Source organism: Dryas octopetala, chromosome 2, assembly GCF_963921425.1.
Source record: "Dryas octopetala chromosome 2, drDryOcto1.1, whole genome shotgun sequence".
Lineage (NCBI taxonomy): Eukaryota > Viridiplantae > Streptophyta > Magnoliopsida > Rosales > Rosaceae > Dryas > Dryas octopetala.
The window spans coordinates 32,693,196-32,713,049 of NC_141367.1; the positions used below are offsets into that span (position 1 = coordinate 32,693,196).

The window sequence follows — 19,854 nt, forward strand, 5'->3', positions numbered from 1 at the left end:
AGAGAGAAAAAAGAATATTACTGAAAACTCAATTGGATTGTTGTAGAACTTATGAAAAGGGAAAGGCAGGAAAACTCAAAAATTATGGATGAAACAGCACAAACTGTAAACTAAAATGTTGGAAAAGCAACCACACACGTTAAACGCCTATTTACCATTCTGTCCATTCCCTTCCCAGTGTATCGTTAATGGTCGTCGTCATCGGAGGGTGGAGAAGGGTCGAGACGAGCGGCGTCCTTGGCCCACCGTAACAACTTTTCAACTTCATCATCTTCATCATCTTCATCGTGATCGCAGAGGGCATCGATGGTAGAAGAAGAGGAGGACTCCATCGGCAGTGAGGACTTGAGAGCGGCGAATCTGGTGGAGAGGTCGTCACCAAGGACGGCCTTCAGTTCATCGTCCACTTCCAATTTAATGGAGGATGTCGAATCAGAGTTGGATTTGGAGGCAGTGCTAGTGGCAGTGGCAGTGGCAGCTCCTCCTCCAGTTTTGGGTTTGACTTTGAGGGCCTGCAATCGGCGGTGGATATCGGCGTCGAGAGACGCACCGGATAAGTGGTGGGAGTCGAGAGACAGCTTCAGGAGCATATCGTCCTCTGCTGCTTGCAGCAACTCCTCAACTTCATCCTTCTCTGCTTTCTTCGTCTTCCTATTCATCTCTCTCACACTCTCTTCGCTTCTCCTCAGTCCTCCCTCAAATTCAATTCAAAGCCCGTATTGCCACTTACCACACCACACGCACCTTTATTGCCACAAAATCCTTGACTTTGCATTTTAAAAATTTCACAAACTGACATGTTTTTTACTTTTATATATATATATAGATAGATACCAAATATGCCAATTACCAAATGCCCCACCTTGTATGATCACACCTTTAATATGACAAATATTTTTTATTTCCATTATCGTCAAGTTCTGCAACTTGAGTAAAAACATCTTCAAACTGCCAGATCAGTTAATACAAATCCTAGAGCTTTGCAAGCAGCTGAAGTTCTGCCCGCAAAAAATATCGCAATACTCAGTAGTCAATACAATGAATTTCCTTCATCTTCAAAGGGAAAAGAAAATAAAAATACAAAAACAGAATACCCGCAATAGTAATTTTGACCTCATATAAAATTTCTAGTACAGCTTTGCAGCCTATGTATCTATTCTCCTACTGTCAACCCAAACCCAAATTTGTAGTCTTTCTTTTTGTGATCTATCTGCAAAATAGCAAGTGTAAGGTCATGTTAATGTTAGGAAATATGACTTAGAAAGATCAAGAAAAGATGCATCTCCACCACATTTATATGTGCGACAAACCATCCAATGGGCCTAGCCACTGGTTTCATAGTACGGCAAGAACAAAAGTTTCAAATATAAATGTCCAGAGGATCAATAATATCACCGCATTGAAGACAAAGGCTCAATATAAGCATCTATAGGAAGCCAATTTTCTGCCATAGAACATTCAGCTTCACATCCTCAATTTCTCAGTATAATAACAGCAAGGAAACCACCCTAAAGGATATATTTAAACAGGCTTCCAATTCTCATGACTCTAAATCAATCTCAATTGTATGAATGATGGGAACAGAAAAACACACACCACAAGGAGAATCTCCATTTGTATGTATGTATGTATGTATGTATGTACATGAACACACAAACACATGCATAATCAAGATTCTTAGTTTGAAAATGCCTCCTTAATGATTCTCCTATGTCTCCCAAAATATTCAATGTATCAATTTAAATCAAGCAGATTTCTCACCTCTGCCGAAAGAATGAAATTAAGACCCATACTTAATCTCTCTTCTAGAAAAGCAGCCGTGCAGCCATTGGAATCGATCTTCCCTCTAAGACGACTCTGAACCAAGCAGAAGAAAAAGATTAGATATTTATATGATTTCTTGAGTCTGACCATGCAAATCAAGGTTATTGTCACGTAAACAGTGCCAAACCCCACCCTGGAACCCAGAAATCTCTCCTTTCTTCTAAAACCTAGACCTACCCCACCCCCTAACCCCTCTTTACTCTCCATCTGTTAAAGAGAAAACACTTATTTATGTGCTGTTTCTTTCTGTGTAGGGAACATAGATATTTGCTATTGTAGAACAGGTGTCAACCTGTCTCCATGCCCACAGCCAAAAGGTGTCAATTTCCTTAATCCTTATATGATAGTTCTGGATCTGCCAACTCAAGTCAATACTTTGTTACCTCTCTTCTACAAACAAATGTAGTTAAAAAATAAAAATATAAAAACATGAAAGAACAAAAAAAAAAAAGAGAAATAGGAAAGTTGTTCTTTTCAGTCCTATCGACAGGACTACCCACAGTAGAGCATGACTGCATTTTCTGGGGCTTTTGTATGGGTAGTTTCTGTCCTTCATAACAGAAGCAACCTCCATCATATATGGTAAATTTCAATAAGTCACTACAGAAGTTGTTTATACTGTTTGTAAGCTGCTTTTCACAAAACGCAAGAGAAACTTTAAGAGTTTCCATGGCCATTGTGTTTAATGAAATCTACTGAACTTCTGAATCTGATCTGAGCCTAAAATAAATATCCAGCCCAGCTTCTCAGAAGCAACAAAGTAGTACTTTTGAAAATTGCCATGGCCATTGTGTATGATGATCTTTATTGGAACCTTTTGTACTTAACCAAAACAATATATATTGTCCCCCAGCTTCTCAGGGATGCTTTTCCAAAGAAACATTTGTACAGAAAGTTCCCACGTAATACCACTCTTTGTTAATCATGAACTGTTAATATAATGTATATTCCTTCATAAGTACATTGTATATATATTAGAACATTTGCAATAGTAGAATCTACCTGTCTGAGGATGTAATCATACCCAACACTTGCCGTGACATCTCTTGACATGTAGTTGTACATGAAGTCAGATGCTAGTGAAACCTACATAAATACACAGTATAATAACTATAGCTAGATAACATATTACCTAAATGTATGAATAACACAACTTTCTTTACCTTCTCAGATACTTTCTGGACATAGCTCAATGCAACCATTCCAGTGCTAGCAACCTGCCCCGTGGCAACCTACAGGCATGACATAGAGCATTGCACGAGTTTAAAGAAAATCAAAATGCCTTTGCTTATAATTATGCCCACCACAATAAAACCAAAAAGAAACAAGAAAAAAGACTTCTCTTCTTTATTTACAGAAACTTCAATGCACAATCTTGTGCAGCAACGTGGGAAAAAATCAATACTTTATGGTCATTCTACTCAATAATGATAATGATAAACAATTCTTTAACTAGACTTTTAGTCATGATTTGAACAAGAAAGAATTGTCATAACTTGCCCTACAAGACCTAATATACGTGTTTGGGGTTCTGCTTCTGGGATTTTTTTTGGTAAATATTTTCCATTCCTTGTTAAAAAACCATGTTGATCTGACTATTGTGCCTTTTAAGATGATTTGGTAGGTTTTAGCTTGGAGCCTTGAATGGTCCAAGAAAAAATTAACACCTTTGATGTGAACCAAAGAAGATTAAATACCTATTTATCACCTTATTGCTGTTCTTATACTATAGAGGTTCTGAGAGTATAGATCATATCTTTCTGTATCGCTCTTTTGTCTCTCAAATTTGGGGGAGGTTGCTGCAAGCGAATGGAATAGTGGATGTTTCTCCTACAGAGTGTTATTCCTTTGGCAGAGGATTTATTGGGAGCTAGTGCAAATAAGGTGAGTATTCTGTGTCACTGTGCAGTTTTGACAGTTTTTTGGATTGCTAAGATGGAAAGAAACAATAGAATATTTTAAGGTAAGATGTATGAGGTGAAATTTCTTTTGGGGAGGAGCAAATTTTGGTGTCTTTGTGGGCTTCTTCTTAGTCAACCATTTTAGAACAATCCTTTAGTATGATTTATCTTGACTGGGGGAAGTAATATTGTTCTGTCTCTGCAGTTAGTTGTTCGTTATTCTCTTGTTCATCTTTCCTTGTACCTTTTTTACCTTTCTCTGTAAAAGTTTTGTTTTTTATCAAAAAAGTAATGATAATGCACAAAAGATACAAAATGATATGGATGATAGATCATTTGGCTACAAAACATGTGATGAGGGATGAAAGAAAAGCTGTAATACCATCTTGTCAGTGTTGAACCGTGCCGCATAACTGATACCTGACTTTCGATGCTGACCCGCCCAAAATACTTCACCACCCAAAGAAAAATGTGGAGTCACCGACTGCAAAAATATGGGCAGATTTAGTCACAAAAAGATCTTGTATGTAATCGTAAGGACACTTGCATAAACCATCTGCAATGGCCTACTTTACCAAAAAATCTTCATCTTTGAGATATATACAGCATTTCTGTGCTGCCTATAATCAATTAATATAACAATAATGCAAAATTCAATGACAAAAAAGTGGCTTCAAAAGCAGAGCTTTTTTTCAGATAATAATTGTTGAGATTGAGCTACAAAATTTATAAACCTCACAATTTAAATAGATATCACTTATCAGTGTCATAATTGAAATATTACAATACCATCAGAGCTCAGACACCAGTTAAACAGAAAATTATTTTTAAAAAAGTGATGGAACAAACTACTTTCTTTATAAAAAAAAAATCTGTTACATATCAAAACAGGCACAGCAACATTTTCTTGAAGAGGATATTATCACTGCTAGTATTTATAAGGAAATAGGAATATAGGTTAGAGATGAATCTTCAGAAACTAGCTTCAGAAAGTGTTCTGTCCAATATTAACTGAACTTGTTCACCCAGTTCAATTTAGGGATTTTCCAAGGACTGTTGTCCAAGACTATCCTCATGGTCCATATCTCATGATCATTCATGAAACATAGAAACAGGTCACTTAACTCTGAAACTCTCTTTAGCTATTAAATATTTTCTTGTCTTTTTATTTATTTATTTTTGCATCTTACCTTTTTTTTCTTTGATAAGTAACTTAAATCTGGAACTCTAAGACTATTATAAGACATGTTTGATACCAACATCCCAATAAATCCATGGGTACGTAATTAAATTGTTTGGTACCAGTTTCTACATTATTTGGAGGGGGGGAAAAGAGTATATCATTACCTGGATGTAACTCGCTCCAAATAAGGCCCCATTGCCAATTTGAATCTGGGATCTGTAGTCTGAACCCTGTATAAAGAAAGAAAAAGGTCAAAAACATGAATGCATCATATCACAATTGAGAACATGTACTCTTAAACCTAATCTTGGAGAATTATAACAAAGCTGAATGCCCCCTAGGACATTGAATTGTTCCTGAACAACAGAAACATGTAAATTGAAATATGTAATGGTTACCACCACAGCATCTTTTTCGGCTAAAAAACACTTGAACCCTAGGAACAACAGACATGGACATAATGGATATTATCTTGTAAGCATTCATAATGGAGCTGCATAGAAGATAGATAAAATATGTACTTCTTGCATCCCTCTAACTTTTTCTGCAATGATACTTGGATAAATTTATTTCATCTAAAAGAAACATAGCCGCTGTAATTCTTTAATTATAATAGAGTAGCATGAAAATGCAAAATAAAGATGGTAAGAAGAGTGCCCTTACCTTGTAATCAAAATTGACCATGCCATGAGACATATGCGGCTCATTTGTAAGCTGAAAATAAAAAGAAAAAATAACACAATAATGTCTTTACTTGCACATTTCTACACAAAAGGAAAGAAAGGGACAGCGTATCCAGAGATGAAATTGACATAATTTTACCTGAGCATTAGCCTTCAAAGTGAGATTGCTAGTCAAGTCATACTTCACTCTTGCATTAAGTCTCCCATCCGTTAATACCCTCCCAAAAAGCATCAACTAAAAATTTTACCCCCCCACCCCCAACAAAAAACAAAACATCAATGCTTCCACCACTTACACTAGAGGTTTCAGGATAAGTAACAATGGTGGCGGCTACCTACCTTAGGGTGGTCTATAAAATTTGCACCAAACTCATAGTGAGCAGTAGGGATTTTTATGGACTCAGAAGATTGAGAAGGAATTGTCGTAGGTCCCATGGATACACTAACGGAAGGTCAAAAGAGTCAGCAAAATAAAAGGAAGAAAATAAAAAATTTATAAGGAATGCATAAAAAAAAGCTCGAAGAGGAAACAAAAACCTGTGGCTCAGGGAGAACTTCTGATTGAGTCCTCTGGTGAAATCAAAGCGCATCCCCTCAAAAAGTTCTGGCCTTAAAGACACTGCCAAAAAAATGTATGAGCAGCAAAATACTGATGAGAGCGTACTCAACAAACACTTCAGAAGCCAGTTGTGACACTAAGGGATCGGAAAACAAATTCTAAACCATCTCTGGGCTCTGAGTTCAATTAGATAATATGTTTTATCACGCTATGAGAGGTTTATGAGATGAGACTGAATCAATCATTAAAAAAAGAATCACTTTTATTGTTGCCATCTTATTGCTCAAAGCAATGGCCAATCAATATTTCCAATGCTCCATGATATGAAATAAATACTGTGCACAAGCATAACATGGTCAGTGTTTTTCAACTAAATCCCTTTTCCCTACACAGGAAGAGAACCCACTCTTCAACCTCCTTTAATTTTAGAATGCAACAAACCCCACAGTAGAAGACTAACTCGGTTTATTTTAAAAAGAACAATTCCACGCACTCAGATTTCAAATGTTTCAACGTGAAGTTGTATGAATTACCCAAAACAGATAAAATCAAAACAGTAATATCTCTTACCCAACTAACAAAACCCCAAAAATAAAAAAAGCCCGAAAAAACACAAAAGAGTTATCAACTACCACTTACCAGCACCTACATGTTCTTCAAGGTTAGGGTTTTTTAACACTTGAGCTAATAAACCAAATAATCTATTTATTCCATCATTAGTCAAAAGTGAAAATCCAATACCAATATATATGCAGACCAACAATGAGCTTAAATTAAATTAAACAAACTAATACATGGAAACACAACGGAGAGAACAAATTAGAAGCGATGTGGCATTATAAGTAAAGTGATAAAAATTGATACTGAACTGAGAGCTTCGCGGTGGATTTCTTCATATGGTATGGGGCAAGGCAAGTTCATGTAGTCCACTTTCTCATCCTTGGTCTTCTTCTTCTCCGCTGCCTCGCTTTGCGTGGTGGTAGCTAGAGGTACAACACCCGCCATTGCTTTGCTTTGCTTTGCTTGTGTGTGAGACTGCCAGAGAGAACTGGGAGTCGGGGCTTTTGGGGTTTAAACCGTTTAAGAAAGGGTTTGGGGTTACTTCATTCTTGGTGGGTTCCGCTGTGAAATCCTCACCGTCCACGTCACCCATAGAATCCACCTAATCTGCCCATCGACGTCGGACCATATGCACAAATCCAGATAACCATGTAAAAATTATAATTTCTTTTTCTTTTGCGCTATATCGTTAATTACACAATATAATATGTCAAATATTTGACAATAAAAAATTATATTATATTATTATTATACATTTTACAAATAAGCATCACTACAAAAATAATGAAATCCTATATTAGAAGACCAACTACCAATTGAAGAAATATTAATTATAAACGAAAATGAAGAAAAATTATATACAAAATAAACGAAATATGAAGAAATATTCCCTAATTACTATAAAATAAAAAAAATACTAATCAAACAAAAATCATATTGATTAGAATAATCATACATGTTTTTTCTTATTTATCATACTTTTATTTTGTATTTTTATGTGTTTGTAAAGAAAAAATTGAACAATTAAGCTAGTACTCCCCTTCCTCAAACACTTACCATAAGTACTCGTCAAAAATTACATTCCAACATGAATAGACACTAATAGTTTATAGGAAAAAAGTTGTATGATAAAGCTCTATGTTATAGTTTTTCTCTGCCACAAATATCAAATTTTGGTTCCACCCCTATTCTGTTTGTTCTATATTTATTTTTATTTTGTTTCTCTCTTTTTTTCATGATGGAGGTTGACAACCTTGTTGGCTTCTATACGGAGGTGGTCGACTTTTAATCTAGAGGTCGGCAAAGTTGATGGCCTCGAGCATGGGAGACTAGAGAAATAAAAAGAGAGAAAGGGTGACCCGTTAACATTGGACGATGCATGTGAAGTCGTGACCTATCCATAATAATAAATGGGTGGGTAAGGTGAGTTTTTTTTGTCATTTTCTAATTTTTTTTTTATTAATAAAAATTGTTGAGAAAAAAGCTAAATTGAATTTATGGACTTTTTGGTAATAATTTGTAATTAATAGTAATTAATCGACTTGTATTGTATATAAAAATAATAAAATAATGCAGGCTGAAAAAAGAAAGAAATATTTGGTGCAAACGTTAAACGGCGCTTTCTTTCTTCTCCCTCATAATTGGGACTGCGAGCGAGCGAGCGAGCGAGCGAATTTGCACCAAAACAATGAACTCGAGCCCGGCTTACAGTAACGGCTACCACCAACAGCAGCAGCACGGAATGAGTCAGAGAGATAGATTCCGCCGTGGAACACGTGCCAGGTCACGTGACCCGAGAGACAGCCATGGCAGTGGTGGTAATGTTGGTGGGCTTAGGGTTTCTGAGCATAATAAGCAGCAGCAGCAGCAACAACAACAACCGGGAGCGCCTTGTACGGACTTCGACATGGCCTACTTCCACTCCTACGCCCACGTTGGTATTCACGAAGAAATGATCAAGGTACTTTTGACTATGGGACTCTGCTTGTTTTTGCTGATATTTCCTTTTGGGTTTTCAGAGTCGATTACAAATTTCCCAAAGTGTTAGTCTATTTTTTGGGTCTCATTTTGTTTTACTTCTTTTGAAATTTATTCGCTTTGAGTTTTCAATGGCGCTGATGGCAGCTGAAAATATGACATTTAGCTTTGTGGGCTTTCCCATTGTTATTAATGCTCATCACGTTGTTTTTCTTCTTGCATAAGAACGCATCTCAATTCTGATCTGGGAATGCGAATAAGAACCCATATAAAATTATTTGGGCGGTAATATCACTATGTTTTGTTTACCATTCTGTGTCATTTTCAAGGGAATAGATTCTGCTGTTGTGTCATTGGAAATACATTGTATGGCTATTCTTTTGATGTCATAAAAATTATTGACTGACGTGGCAAAATGTCATCATACAGGATCGTGTACGCACTGAAACTTATAGGACGGCAATTATGCAGCACCAGAGTTCTATAGCAGGCAAAGTATGTAGTTCAGTAGTTGTAATTGTAGTTAAGAAATGATATATAATTCATGCCAAAATATTTTTTTATTTTGTTGATTTTTGTAATTCCTTCTGTTATACCTGTTTTGAAGTACATTTAACGATAATTTCATTGAATCATAGTAATTTATAAGATATACCTTATGTATATGAATGTACGGTAACGGGGGCTTCATATTCTCACATGTGTTGGACATGCCTATTTTGCTCAGTCCTGAAGGATCTTTTATGGAGGAACGTTGTTTATATAGTCACTTCCTCATTTTTATTTTCAATTTAATAATGCTTGCAGGTTGTAGTGGATGTTGGCTGTGGCACAGGCATTCTTTCTATATTTTGTGCTCAGGCTGGTGCAAAACGTGTAAGCTGTCTTTTAGATAACTGTTTGATAAATTTGCATATAAGATATATGTGATTAGTTGCAATGATTACCTTTTTTACATTCAGAAAAATGTTCTGTTTGAAGGATGTTATGTATTTCACTTAAGGGTTTTTAGTTATTTCTAGTGTCAGATTACTCCTTTTATCTAATGATTCAGAAATAATTTGATGCATGGGGTTTCACAATGTGCTATGAGTCCATATGTGAATAATATCCTAATGCCTTTTTCTTTTGTAATTGCCCCAACTATAATTTGCTCTTTCTTTGCCATCTAATATTTGATGAATAAAATTGGATTTTCTTCCCCTTCTTCTCCATTATACTGGTGTTAATGTCTGTAAGTTCGGTGTGGTCCATGCTGTGTCATATTGGCATTATATTTCTTTATTTATAAGATTATCTTATGTTTTGTGTTACAACCTACCAGGTATATGCTGTTGATGCAAGTGACATTGCAGTGCAGGTATTTGTTGTAGTTATGCACGTTACTTTTTCTGCACTCGATGTAATTCTATATTCCTTCATTTATTCTGGTCTTTTCAGTCCATTTGTTTGAATGTAAAATGTCTCATTAGACTTAGCTCTGAAGCTCTGAAACTCTGGAACTCTGAAGCTTTGATGCACAAAGTAGCTGATTGAAAAATTGCTTTTATGTATCTTCAACTTGAATTTCATGCATCTTGTGTCTGAAAAACCAAAGTTTGTTCTCATCAAGATGAACTTTGTAAGAACTGGAACTTGTGGTTTGGGCTTGGAATTTGGATTGATCTTTTTATTTTGTAAGCAGGCAAATGAAGTTGTGAAAGCGAACAATTTATCTGAAACAGTCATTGTACTACATGGGCGTGTTGAGGTAGGCTTGTACGATCAGTTTTTTTTTTTTTTTTTGTTTGCTTTTTAAAGAGTTGTTTATTATTATAATTCTGCTCATGAAACAAGCAGGCTTTGTCATCTTCTTGATTAACTTTAGAAATAATAGGAAGCATGAAATTCATACCTTTATTATGGGTGAAAGCAGTTAGTTCTTTGGCCGGAGAGAGAGAATGTATGTGTGTTTGGGGGGGGGGGGGGGGGGGGGTAAATTTGGTAGACAGAGTTGCTACTTTTCTAGGATGTGAATTGAGTTATCTGAAATGATGTCATTGGTAGTGGCCTTGAAACAGTTTCTGCAAGAGAAGTATTCTAGATAATCTTTTGAATGATTTAGTTAAAAATAAAATTTTGGGTGGTCTTATATAATGTGCGTTAAGAGAGAGATTTCTATTGTCAACACTGCATTTCTGCTTCAAGTGCTACTAGAAGCCATGAAAAGTAATCTTTATTGTATTCTCATAAAGGCTTTGCTTTTCCTTGCACTGGCTTTTTAATCTGAATTACAAAGTTGAGAATGTTATTGCTGACAATGTTAGTTCTTCAGGATGTTGACATTGATGAGGAGGTTGATGTTATTATTTCAGAGTGGATGGGCTACATGCTTCTGTATGAGGTAGCTGTTAATATTTTTGTATACCTTATTGTATATTGAATTATGGCTCATTTAGAATTGTACCTCAGAACACACATGTCCATGGACTTATTTTATGGTTTGCAACCATATGATAAGAAGTCCATTTCTTTTGTTGAAATGCTTGCTTTTCAATATAGAGTATGCTGGGAAGTGTCATTACGGCCAGAGATCGCTGGCTAAAACCTGGAGGTCTTATACTTCCTTCAAATGCAACGGTATTTTTCTTTTTCTTTTCTTTTTGTCTTTCAATTATTGTGACCTCTGCATCTGTAGTTATGACTTATGAGATCTGTCCTGGTGCTGCCTCAATATCATTGAATTAACAATTATGCCAAATGTATTCTGTGCCAGCCCCATATGTGGTTAACTTGTTTATTATCAAATTGCGTAGTTGGGAACTTGGGATGCAGCTTCGTCAAGCACTTCTTTGTACAATATTAGCAGTTGTGCGATATGAATTTTTTGTCATGCTGATTTTTATTTTGTATGTTTGCAGCTGTACATGGCACCTATCACACATTCTGATAGATACAGTGAAAGCATTGATTTCTGGCGCAATGTTTATGGAATTGATAGTGAGTACACATGTTAAATATTAACATGATATTTTTAATTGTTATGGACAGTTTGGATTCCTATCACATTTAGATGGTCTGAACTTGTAGCACCATTTTTATGCTTGGATTTGGTTGTTTATTGGGTTTTTTTTTCTCCCTTTTTGGTCTGAGTTTTTTGGGTCCTTGAAGATGATGCTTAATGCTTTTTTTCTCTTTTCCATGTGTAAAATTGTGTAACTTAATATCCTTTCTTTATTGTGTCCTTGTGCGTGAAAATTGATACATTAAGTATACTTTTCCATTCAACATTTGCCTTTGCCCATACATTCTGAACAAGGTTGCTGAATTAATATTTTCAACCTTAGTCATATATGGAATTGTGGCCGGGACTTAACGCAGCTGGTAGGCACACTTACTCTATAGAGGAGCTATTAAATTCAAATATCTCTTTCTCTCTCTCTTCCCCCCCCCCCCCCCCCTCAACAGTTTGAAAATTTTGTAATTGATAACAAAAAAACAAAAAGCTCTCTTAATCCTTATGTTGTTTTTTTTTTTTTTTTTTTTTAAATAGTCCTTATGTGTTAATTTAGTAACAACATTCATTTAGAAACCATTTCATTTATATAATCTAAGAATTTCTGATTGTTTGCAAGTATGAATGTTGTCTACAAAGGGAAAATTTGGGGTCTTAACTTCCTTGGCACATCTAAATTTGTCTATGATGCTTTAAAATAGTTGGGCATGATTTTTTACTAAGTGCTGGAAGAATTTCTAACTATTTGCTACTATTACTTCTCTAGTTAGTGTACATGTATGAGGTCCTTGATATCTAGCATTTTTCTGTTATTGTTGTATTTGTTGCAGTGTCTGCCATGTTGCCATTGGCAAAACAGTGTGCGTTTGAAGAACCATGTGTTGAGACAATCGTGGGTGAGAATGTTTTAACATGGCCACATGTGGTGAGTGTTCTCAATATTCATTTGTTTTGATAGCCGTCCATCTCCTTGTGGATCTCTTGAGAAGAAGGCACTTATATTCATGTACTTTTTTTATAAAAATTTCATCAAACTTACTCTTGTATTCTTACTCATATTTAATTATACATGCTTGACCCAATATAAAAAAGACACATGTACTTTCTTGCTTCATTTGACTATTTTAAATAGTGGATTCAGAACCTACAAAAAACTGATCAAGTTTATTTCATTCTTATGAACATACTACAGAAAGTGTTCACTTTGAAAAGGTGAATGGCTCGTTTATTTATGTTATCTTTTCCTGTTTTCTGCTTTTATCTCCAAATTACAATTACAAATCAGAAAGCAAAATTTGAGTTTGTAAATTTTCTAAATTTGTGTTGGATGCAATTAGTACAGCTTTAGGAAGACTGGAAGAGTATGTAAAAAGGGAAGATGGATTTGATCACTAATCGCAAGTTCTGTGGTAAAAATTATCAATTCTCAATATGCAGACTTCTTATTCTGATGAATATGTCTCATTAGAACACTTCGAAGGTCTCTTTTTGGCGAAGTTGAGATCATTAAGAGGTTTTCTATTTTAAGCAGCCTCGCCTCCTCAGATGCCCTTTTAAACCATGATCTGAAGAGCATTGTTCATTAGTATTTTCTGTTTGTGTGTGTGCGAAAAGTATACAATCTAAAGTGTCATGCTTTTACTAATTGGTTGTAGGTTAAGCATGTGGACTGCCATACGATTACGCTTCATGAGCTAGAATCTGTTACAACAAGCTATAAGTTCAAATCAATGATGCGAGGTCTCTCTTTCTCTCTCTCTCTAACAAAATGTGTGTGTGTGTGTGTGTGTGTCCGTGCACGTATATATTTTTCAATTCTTTTTGTCTAATTATTGTTTTCACTACATTTTTCTTTAATCTCGAAAACTTCTGGTTGCATTTGATCAGTTTTATCACTTCTCAACCCAGAAGAATTAAACGGCCTTTTCTTCATCTTAATTTAAATGGAAATGAATAAATTAATTAGTTTTTCTTCAGTAGAAGCAGTTGTGGTTCTAATTATTCCTTAATTTACAGCTCCACTACATGGCTTTGCATTTTGGTTTGATGTCGAATTCAGTGGACCTGCAATAGCTTCTACAAATAATCATGCACCGTCCTCACTTATTGACACTCATTCAGTGGATGGCCAGCAGAGGAAGAAACGAGCAAATCCCAATGAAGCGTTGGTGCTGTCCACTGCACCTGAGGACCCTCCTACGCATTGGCAACAGGTACAGTATCTTTACACTTCTCTAACTTCTTCTCCTGCTATTTGTTGACGTACTACACATACATGCAAACATTATAACTCCCAGGTGTACTCAATTGAGTGTTTTTTTTTTTTGGCCAATACTCAATTGAATTAAAGGGTGTCAACTATGACCCCACAACCCACACCCAGCCAGCTAAGTGATAACACACCATGTGAAGGATCTACAATGCTTAAACAGTCCCAAAATAGAATACCGTTTAGGTTTTGCCAGGAAGCAGAGAATCATTCAGTCTCGTCATAACTGGATAAATTTTTTGTAGTTAACCCCTTTCTAAGATATTTTATATCATACTGTAAACTTTTCTCAGTCCATCTAATGAGTTAATATTACAGACTGTGCTATACTTTTATGACCCAATAGAGGTGGAGCAAGATCAACTCATTGAAGGTTCTGTAACACTATCACAAAGCAAAGAAAACCGTCGATTCATGAATATCCACCTTGAATATGCGTGAGTGTTGGCTTACATTTCATTAAGACATTGGTTAAAATGTTAAATCACAGATAGCTTGTTCTACTCATAATTTATCTTTGCTCTTGCAGCTCGGGTGGAAGATCCTTTGTAAAAGAATCAGTAATGAGGTGATTCTAGTAATTACTTCCTGCATGGTTATTTGAAGGGAAGCATGGACAAGTCATTACATTGCTTAACCCCGTGCCTTTCTTGCTGCCCCCAACTCTCTGCAGACCTTGCTTCTTTGCAGACCTTTCTGGGTGACATTGCAATAACTTTTCCTTACAAAGCTTAATGAAGAAAAACTGCTTATTATTAGACATAGGTGAATTAATTTTAGGAAAGATTTGATATTAACCCTGTTTGTGCTTTAAGAATGTTAATGCTGAGTTAGTACATTATATTGTTGAGGTTGTATTACAATTCAGACAGATATAAGCGGTGACAAGGGAAGGGAGTCATGTACTTGTGTCATTGTGAAGTCGATCATGTGCGATTTTCAGTTTAGAAATGGTGTGCTACTGAGCTGACGACCACTAACTAAAATTTTGTGAGTGGAATCATCTGTAACAAATTACAATTATTCACCATTTGTACTACTATAATCATATTAAGATTTTGGAAATTGATGTTCAATGTTATGGCCTCTGTATTTATATTCTTCTTTATATTTTCTCCCAAATCCCCTTCTCTGCATTAGATTTTTCTGCGAGATTCCTATAATTGCAGGGTCTACGTCTAAGAAGGGTCAAATTAACTTCATTTCTGCTTGTGGAGAGGTTTACTTCAAGTCGTAATTTTGTGACTTGATAAGCCAATATTTAGAGCTGAAAAAAATATAAGGAGGAAATGGGGCCCTAGGGATCTAAAAATCTCAAGTCAATGGCTGTTGTTGAGGTAGAATCTGCACACTCTTCTGATTTCACAGTGATTCTGAGCTTTTGAGCCTTTGAATTTGTCCCATTGTTCCCTCTTTCTCGTTTGCTCTTCATCGTCTTTGCTCTGTTCTCTCTCTCTCACTCTCTCTCTCAGCTTCTCCTTTGTAGAAGAAAGAGAATTGCAACCATAACTCTAATAAGTAGCAACATGCACTATAACTACAGCAAAGAAAAGCTTGTGGGGGAGGTGGTCGAGGGAGGGGTCTCCGGTGTACCACCGGAAAGATTGGAGGGCAAGGGGTGGTGTTTCTGCAATCGGGTTGCGGGGTGCTAGGTTTTTTTTTATTATTATTTATATAAGGGTGAAATAAAAGTTTTGAAGAAAATAGTTGCTGGGTATATGAGCAAACAATAATGTTCACTTAAGGGACTTAAATGAAAAATACATGAGGGAAAGACCATATATTTAATGGTTGGATTTAACACAATTGTGAAATCATTAATTCATTGAAGTAAATTCAATCCTTAAATGATGAAAAATTTATCTTTCTTAATCAATTGTTTTTTGCATTTAATGTGAAATGAATCCTTTAATGGTGCGTTTGGATGGAGAAAAAAAACTTGGAATTTAAACAAAACTCAGCATTTAAGAAATTACATACTCTAATTTCCTTGTTTGGATCTATAATTATAGAATTTTGTAAATTCTATGTGGAAAAAAACTTGGGATTTGAAGATTGTAAATTCCATCTAAATTGGTGTCATTTTCAAAATTCCAATTTTTATGAATAAAAAAAAAGGTCGTGTTCACCCATCACCTTGCCAATTAATTACAATACCACCACCACTACCACCATGCCGCAGTTACCATCACCACCACCGTCACCACCACTGCCACCGCCACTGCCACCGCCACCTACGCCGCCACCTACGCCGCCACCATCACCACCACAACCACCTACACCACTTCCGCCGCCACCACCACCTCTGCCACCACTACCACCGCCACCGCCGCCACCGTCACCACCGTCACCACCACCACCACCACTGACATCGCCACCACCACTACCACCGCCCGCTGCCACCACCGACACCACCTCCGCCGCCACTACTGCCACCACTGACACTGCCACCACCACCACCGACACTGACACCGCCACCAGTACCACCACCACCAACACTGACATCGCCACTGCCGCCTCCATCACTAGTGCCACCACCACCACCGCCAATGTTGCCGTTGCCGCCACCTCCAATACCCCAATTTTTGCCACTACCATTTCTCTCACCACTCATGGGCCATCACCGCTATTACCATCATCAACTCACCAAAAGCATCATTTTTATTGTTGCCACCATCACCATCACTCTTTTATAAAACTACTATAAATTTCGTATTTAAATTCCATTATGATTACATTTATCCAAACAAGAGAATTTACAAATTTTAGAATTTTAAATCACGTCATTTTTAATTCCGTCATTTGTGAATTCCTTAGAAGTTTCAAATTACTTCATCCAAACGCACCATAATGGAGCAAATTTGGTTTTTATGGAACAATTAGGAAAGGACACAAAAGCCTAGTAAATAATACAGACTAAAAAGCATGCATGTAGGCACTAAACCAATTTTCATGAATTCCTATATATATAATATTCCGATATATGTTTGAAGATATTAAAGATATTTAAATTAATATCTTCCAAGATTTGATTGTTTCCTATAAGTAACCAAAAAGAAGAATGGCGATAATTTAGAAGTTAGAACCTAATAGCTTAGGTTCTTTAGAAAAAACAAATAAATAATAATTAGGTAGGTTGGTGAAACTTGGTGGGCAAGGTAGGGTGTAGGATGAGAATTTATTTTTTTTAAGGGAAAAAAAAAACTGAGGAAACCTAATCGATCATGCGAGGAAAGTAGTAAAGCTATGTGGCGTGGTGGTCTCCTTTAGTTTGTAGGAATTAATTGGCCGGGAAACCCTTATTAATACTAATTCTTGTCTCACAAGTAAGTCACTATTGGATCTCGATCACAAGTCATAGTTAATTGTACTTCAATCCTGTTGTGGCCCTTGTGGCCTGCCTGCCTTGTGGTGGCCGGGTGTATCCGAAACTGTATGCGCCAGCGCCGACACGTACTGACACCGACGCCGACACCTGGTTATCTATAACCTGCAGATTTCAGATATAAACCAGTACTCACAGAGAACAAGCTAACTAGGTACGAAGCGATTATACTACTGTTCATTCTTAATATTAATTTATTATTTAATTGTTAGATTTTTTTTTATAATACTACTGGTATATGCTCTAATTAATTTCATTGATAATATAACAATTGGGACAGATTAATTCTGATGAATTTCTTTAATTATATATGTTGTAGACGGATGGATTGGTGATGGATGATATTGATACGATATTAATGGAGGAGGCATTTAAAGAGGACGAGGAGGTTTTTGGTGTGAAGGAGGAGGAGGACAAGGTCGACAAGGACAAGGACAAGGACAAGGACAAGCACGAGGACAAGCACGAGGACGAGGAGGTTTTGGGTTACGATAGTGTTGTGCTGAGAAGGTCTGATTTGGATCTGCTGAGAGGCCCACATTACTTGAATGATTGCATCATTGAATTCTACTTGTGCTATATCAATTCCCTCTTTCGGTCCAAGACCAATTCAGGAGACATCCTTCTAGTTTCACCCACTATCTCCTTTTGGCTTGCAAATTGCCAAGATTCTGAGAGCTTCAAAGACTTTGAGGAGTCTCATCAAGTCGCCCAAAAGCAAGTTGTCATTTTTACCGTCAATGATAACCGAAATGCGAGTGAAATTGACGGCGGAACTCATTGGAGCTTGCTGGTCTATTACAGAAAACCCAATACATTTGTGCATTATGACAGCTTGGGGACTCTCAACCGTTCGGTTGCCAAGAAGCTTTATGGAGCTGTTAAGAAACATGTAGCTGCACCACCAACTGATACCTCTACTATGCATTTAATTGTGGACTGCGTTTTACTCAAAACATTTAATTTCAGGGGTGCTTATGGTCATCATAAAAGGGCTAAGCACCATAATCATGAGCTCATGATGTTAATGCAGCGGCAGCACCACCACCACAGTCGCTTCAATTTTTATTCACCCTATAATTACTACTCCAGCATTGATTATCATCATCACCGTCTTATTGATGATGAATATGATGATGAATATCATGACCATCATGACCATCATGACCATGAGTACCCTTGTTACAGAGAAGAATCTCGTATGCCCCGACAGACGAATCTTTATGACTGTGGTTTATATGTCATGGCTATTGCAAAAGTCATCTGTGAATGGTACCACTCCCCTTCCGACGACTCTGTTAGTACTAGCGCTACTACAAGTACTGCTGCAGATGATGATGATCATCATCGTCAGATATTATTGCGCATCAATCATGATGATAATCAGGATGACCTCGGCGCCCTTGCTGCCTGGTTTCCCAATATCATCAAGCATCTTGATACATCTTTGGAATCCACCATGCGTGCTGAGGTCTTGACCCTCATTCAACTACTCAAATCATCTTCTACTACATCTCATCCTCCGCAGGCCCAACTGTCTCAGGCCCAGGCCCAGGACCACTTCCAGCCCCAGGCCCAACAGAGTAATATTAAAGCAGGTGATGGTGATCATCTTATATCATGAAAAACAAGATTCAAGTCCACTTCTCGCAAATATCTGGAATCAAAGGGATTTAATTAGCTAGCTAGCTTCTATATACATATATATTCCTATTCCTGTTTTTTTATTCATGAAGCTATAGCTTGAATGTGGTCTACATGCTAGCTAGAGCTACGACTCGAATAGAACATTCTGCAAACTTTTCTAGGAATTACGAGTTTAATAGATAGAAAATATATATTTAACTTGAGTACGTTTGTTTGTTTTTTATTTCAGATATTGCATCACAGAAAACAATCACATGCGGGAAAGATGGATACATCTCTACTGCTAGCTTGTTCACAATGTATGCTTTGTCGATAATTAAATTTGTAATATTTGTGTGTGTGAGTGTGTCCAAGTGGTTCATTTTCTGGAGAAGTTGTAAAGACAGCCAGCCCTTATAAGCTTATGCTCGATGTACGTTGTTCAAGTGGCTGTTTTTATTTTTTAACACCTATTAGCTTATGGGAGGGATATTGATTGCTTTTTTTTTTTTTTTTTTTCTCTTTTAACTTGTTTTTTGTGTGCATTAGCTTCTCCTTTATCAGTACATTTCTTTCCAAAGACAACTCTGTAATGGGTGTGATCATTTATTAATTAATGTATTAGAAAACTCCAAACAATATTACTACAGTCTTAATTACAATATGATCATGGGATGGGACTATGGGAGGATAGTAGGATACCAAGAAGACAAAACAACATTCGTATGAAAGCACTCTTAAATTAAAGGATGATAAGACTAGTATATATGTATTAAAAATAAGGACAACTTTTAGGTGCCATAATGGTACAATTATTGGGATGTCGTGCCCTCCCAACTGATGAGTGATCCAATTTTCTATTCTCAGTGAAATTCCCACTTATTCTTCTTT

The 19,854-nt window shown here is 36.5% G+C and overlaps 3 protein-coding genes across 3 annotated transcripts; 1 reads left to right on the forward strand and 2 right to left on the reverse strand.

Annotated features, from left to right (window-relative positions):
• Positions 1-55: 55 nt before the first annotated feature.
• Positions 56-732, reverse strand: LOC147295886 (uncharacterized). Its single transcript, XM_086231612.1, has one exon. The coding sequence runs from the start codon at positions 657-659 to the stop codon at positions 186-188; it is 474 nt and encodes a 157-aa protein (XP_086087738.1). The 5' UTR covers positions 660-732; the 3' UTR covers positions 56-185.
• A 146-nt stretch (positions 733-878) lies between these two features.
• Positions 879-7,307, reverse strand: LOC147295887 (mitochondrial import receptor subunit TOM40-1-like). The gene is made up of 11 exons (XM_086231611.1): positions 7,020-7,307; positions 6,129-6,210; positions 5,931-6,033; positions 5,731-5,826; positions 5,572-5,622; positions 5,073-5,138; positions 4,108-4,209; positions 2,988-3,056; positions 2,827-2,910; positions 1,762-1,857; positions 879-1,210 (listed from the first exon to the last, which is right to left on the reverse strand). The coding sequence occupies exons 1-11, from the start codon at positions 7,153-7,155 to the stop codon at positions 1,154-1,156; spliced, it is 942 nt and encodes a 313-aa protein (XP_086087737.1). The 5' UTR covers positions 7,156-7,307; the 3' UTR covers positions 879-1,153.
• A 1,004-nt stretch (positions 7,308-8,311) lies between these two features.
• On the forward strand, positions 8,312-15,028 carry PRMT6 (protein arginine methyltransferase 6). The gene is made up of 13 exons (XM_086231557.1): positions 8,312-8,671; positions 9,118-9,183; positions 9,496-9,564; positions 10,013-10,048; positions 10,373-10,438; positions 11,003-11,071; positions 11,230-11,307; positions 11,589-11,667; positions 12,514-12,608; positions 13,339-13,423; positions 13,700-13,896; positions 14,271-14,389; positions 14,482-15,028. The coding sequence occupies exons 1-13, from the start codon at positions 8,399-8,401 to the stop codon at positions 14,522-14,524; spliced, it is 1,275 nt and encodes a 424-aa protein (XP_086087683.1). The 5' UTR covers positions 8,312-8,398; the 3' UTR covers positions 14,525-15,028.
• The last annotated feature ends 4,826 nt before the right edge of the window (positions 15,029-19,854 follow it).

Coding starts and splice junctions, on each gene's coding strand:
- LOC147295886 (XM_086231612.1), bottom strand. CDS start 659: ATGAATAGGAAGACGAAGAAAGCAGAGAAGGATGAAGTTGAGGAGTTG.
- LOC147295887 (XM_086231611.1), bottom strand. CDS start 7,155: ATGGCGGGTGTTGTACCTCTAGCTACCACCACGCAAAGCGAGGCAGCG. Junction 6,211..7,019: donor AATCCACCGCGAAGCTCTCA/GTTCAGTATCAA, acceptor TTTTTTTGGCAG/TGTCTTTAAGGCCAGAACTT. Junction 4,210..5,072: donor TTGGAGCGAGTTACATCCAG/GTAATGATATAC, acceptor ATATTTTTGCAG/TCGGTGACTCCACATTTTTC.
- PRMT6 (XM_086231557.1), top strand. CDS start 8,399: ATGAACTCGAGCCCGGCTTACAGTAACGGCTACCACCAACAGCAGCAG. Junction 10,049..10,372: donor CAAGTGACATTGCAGTGCAG/GTATTTGTTGTA, acceptor TTTTGTAAGCAG/GCAAATGAAGTTGTGAAAGC. Junction 10,439..11,002: donor TACTACATGGGCGTGTTGAG/GTAGGCTTGTAC, acceptor TTAGTTCTTCAG/GATGTTGACATTGATGAGGA.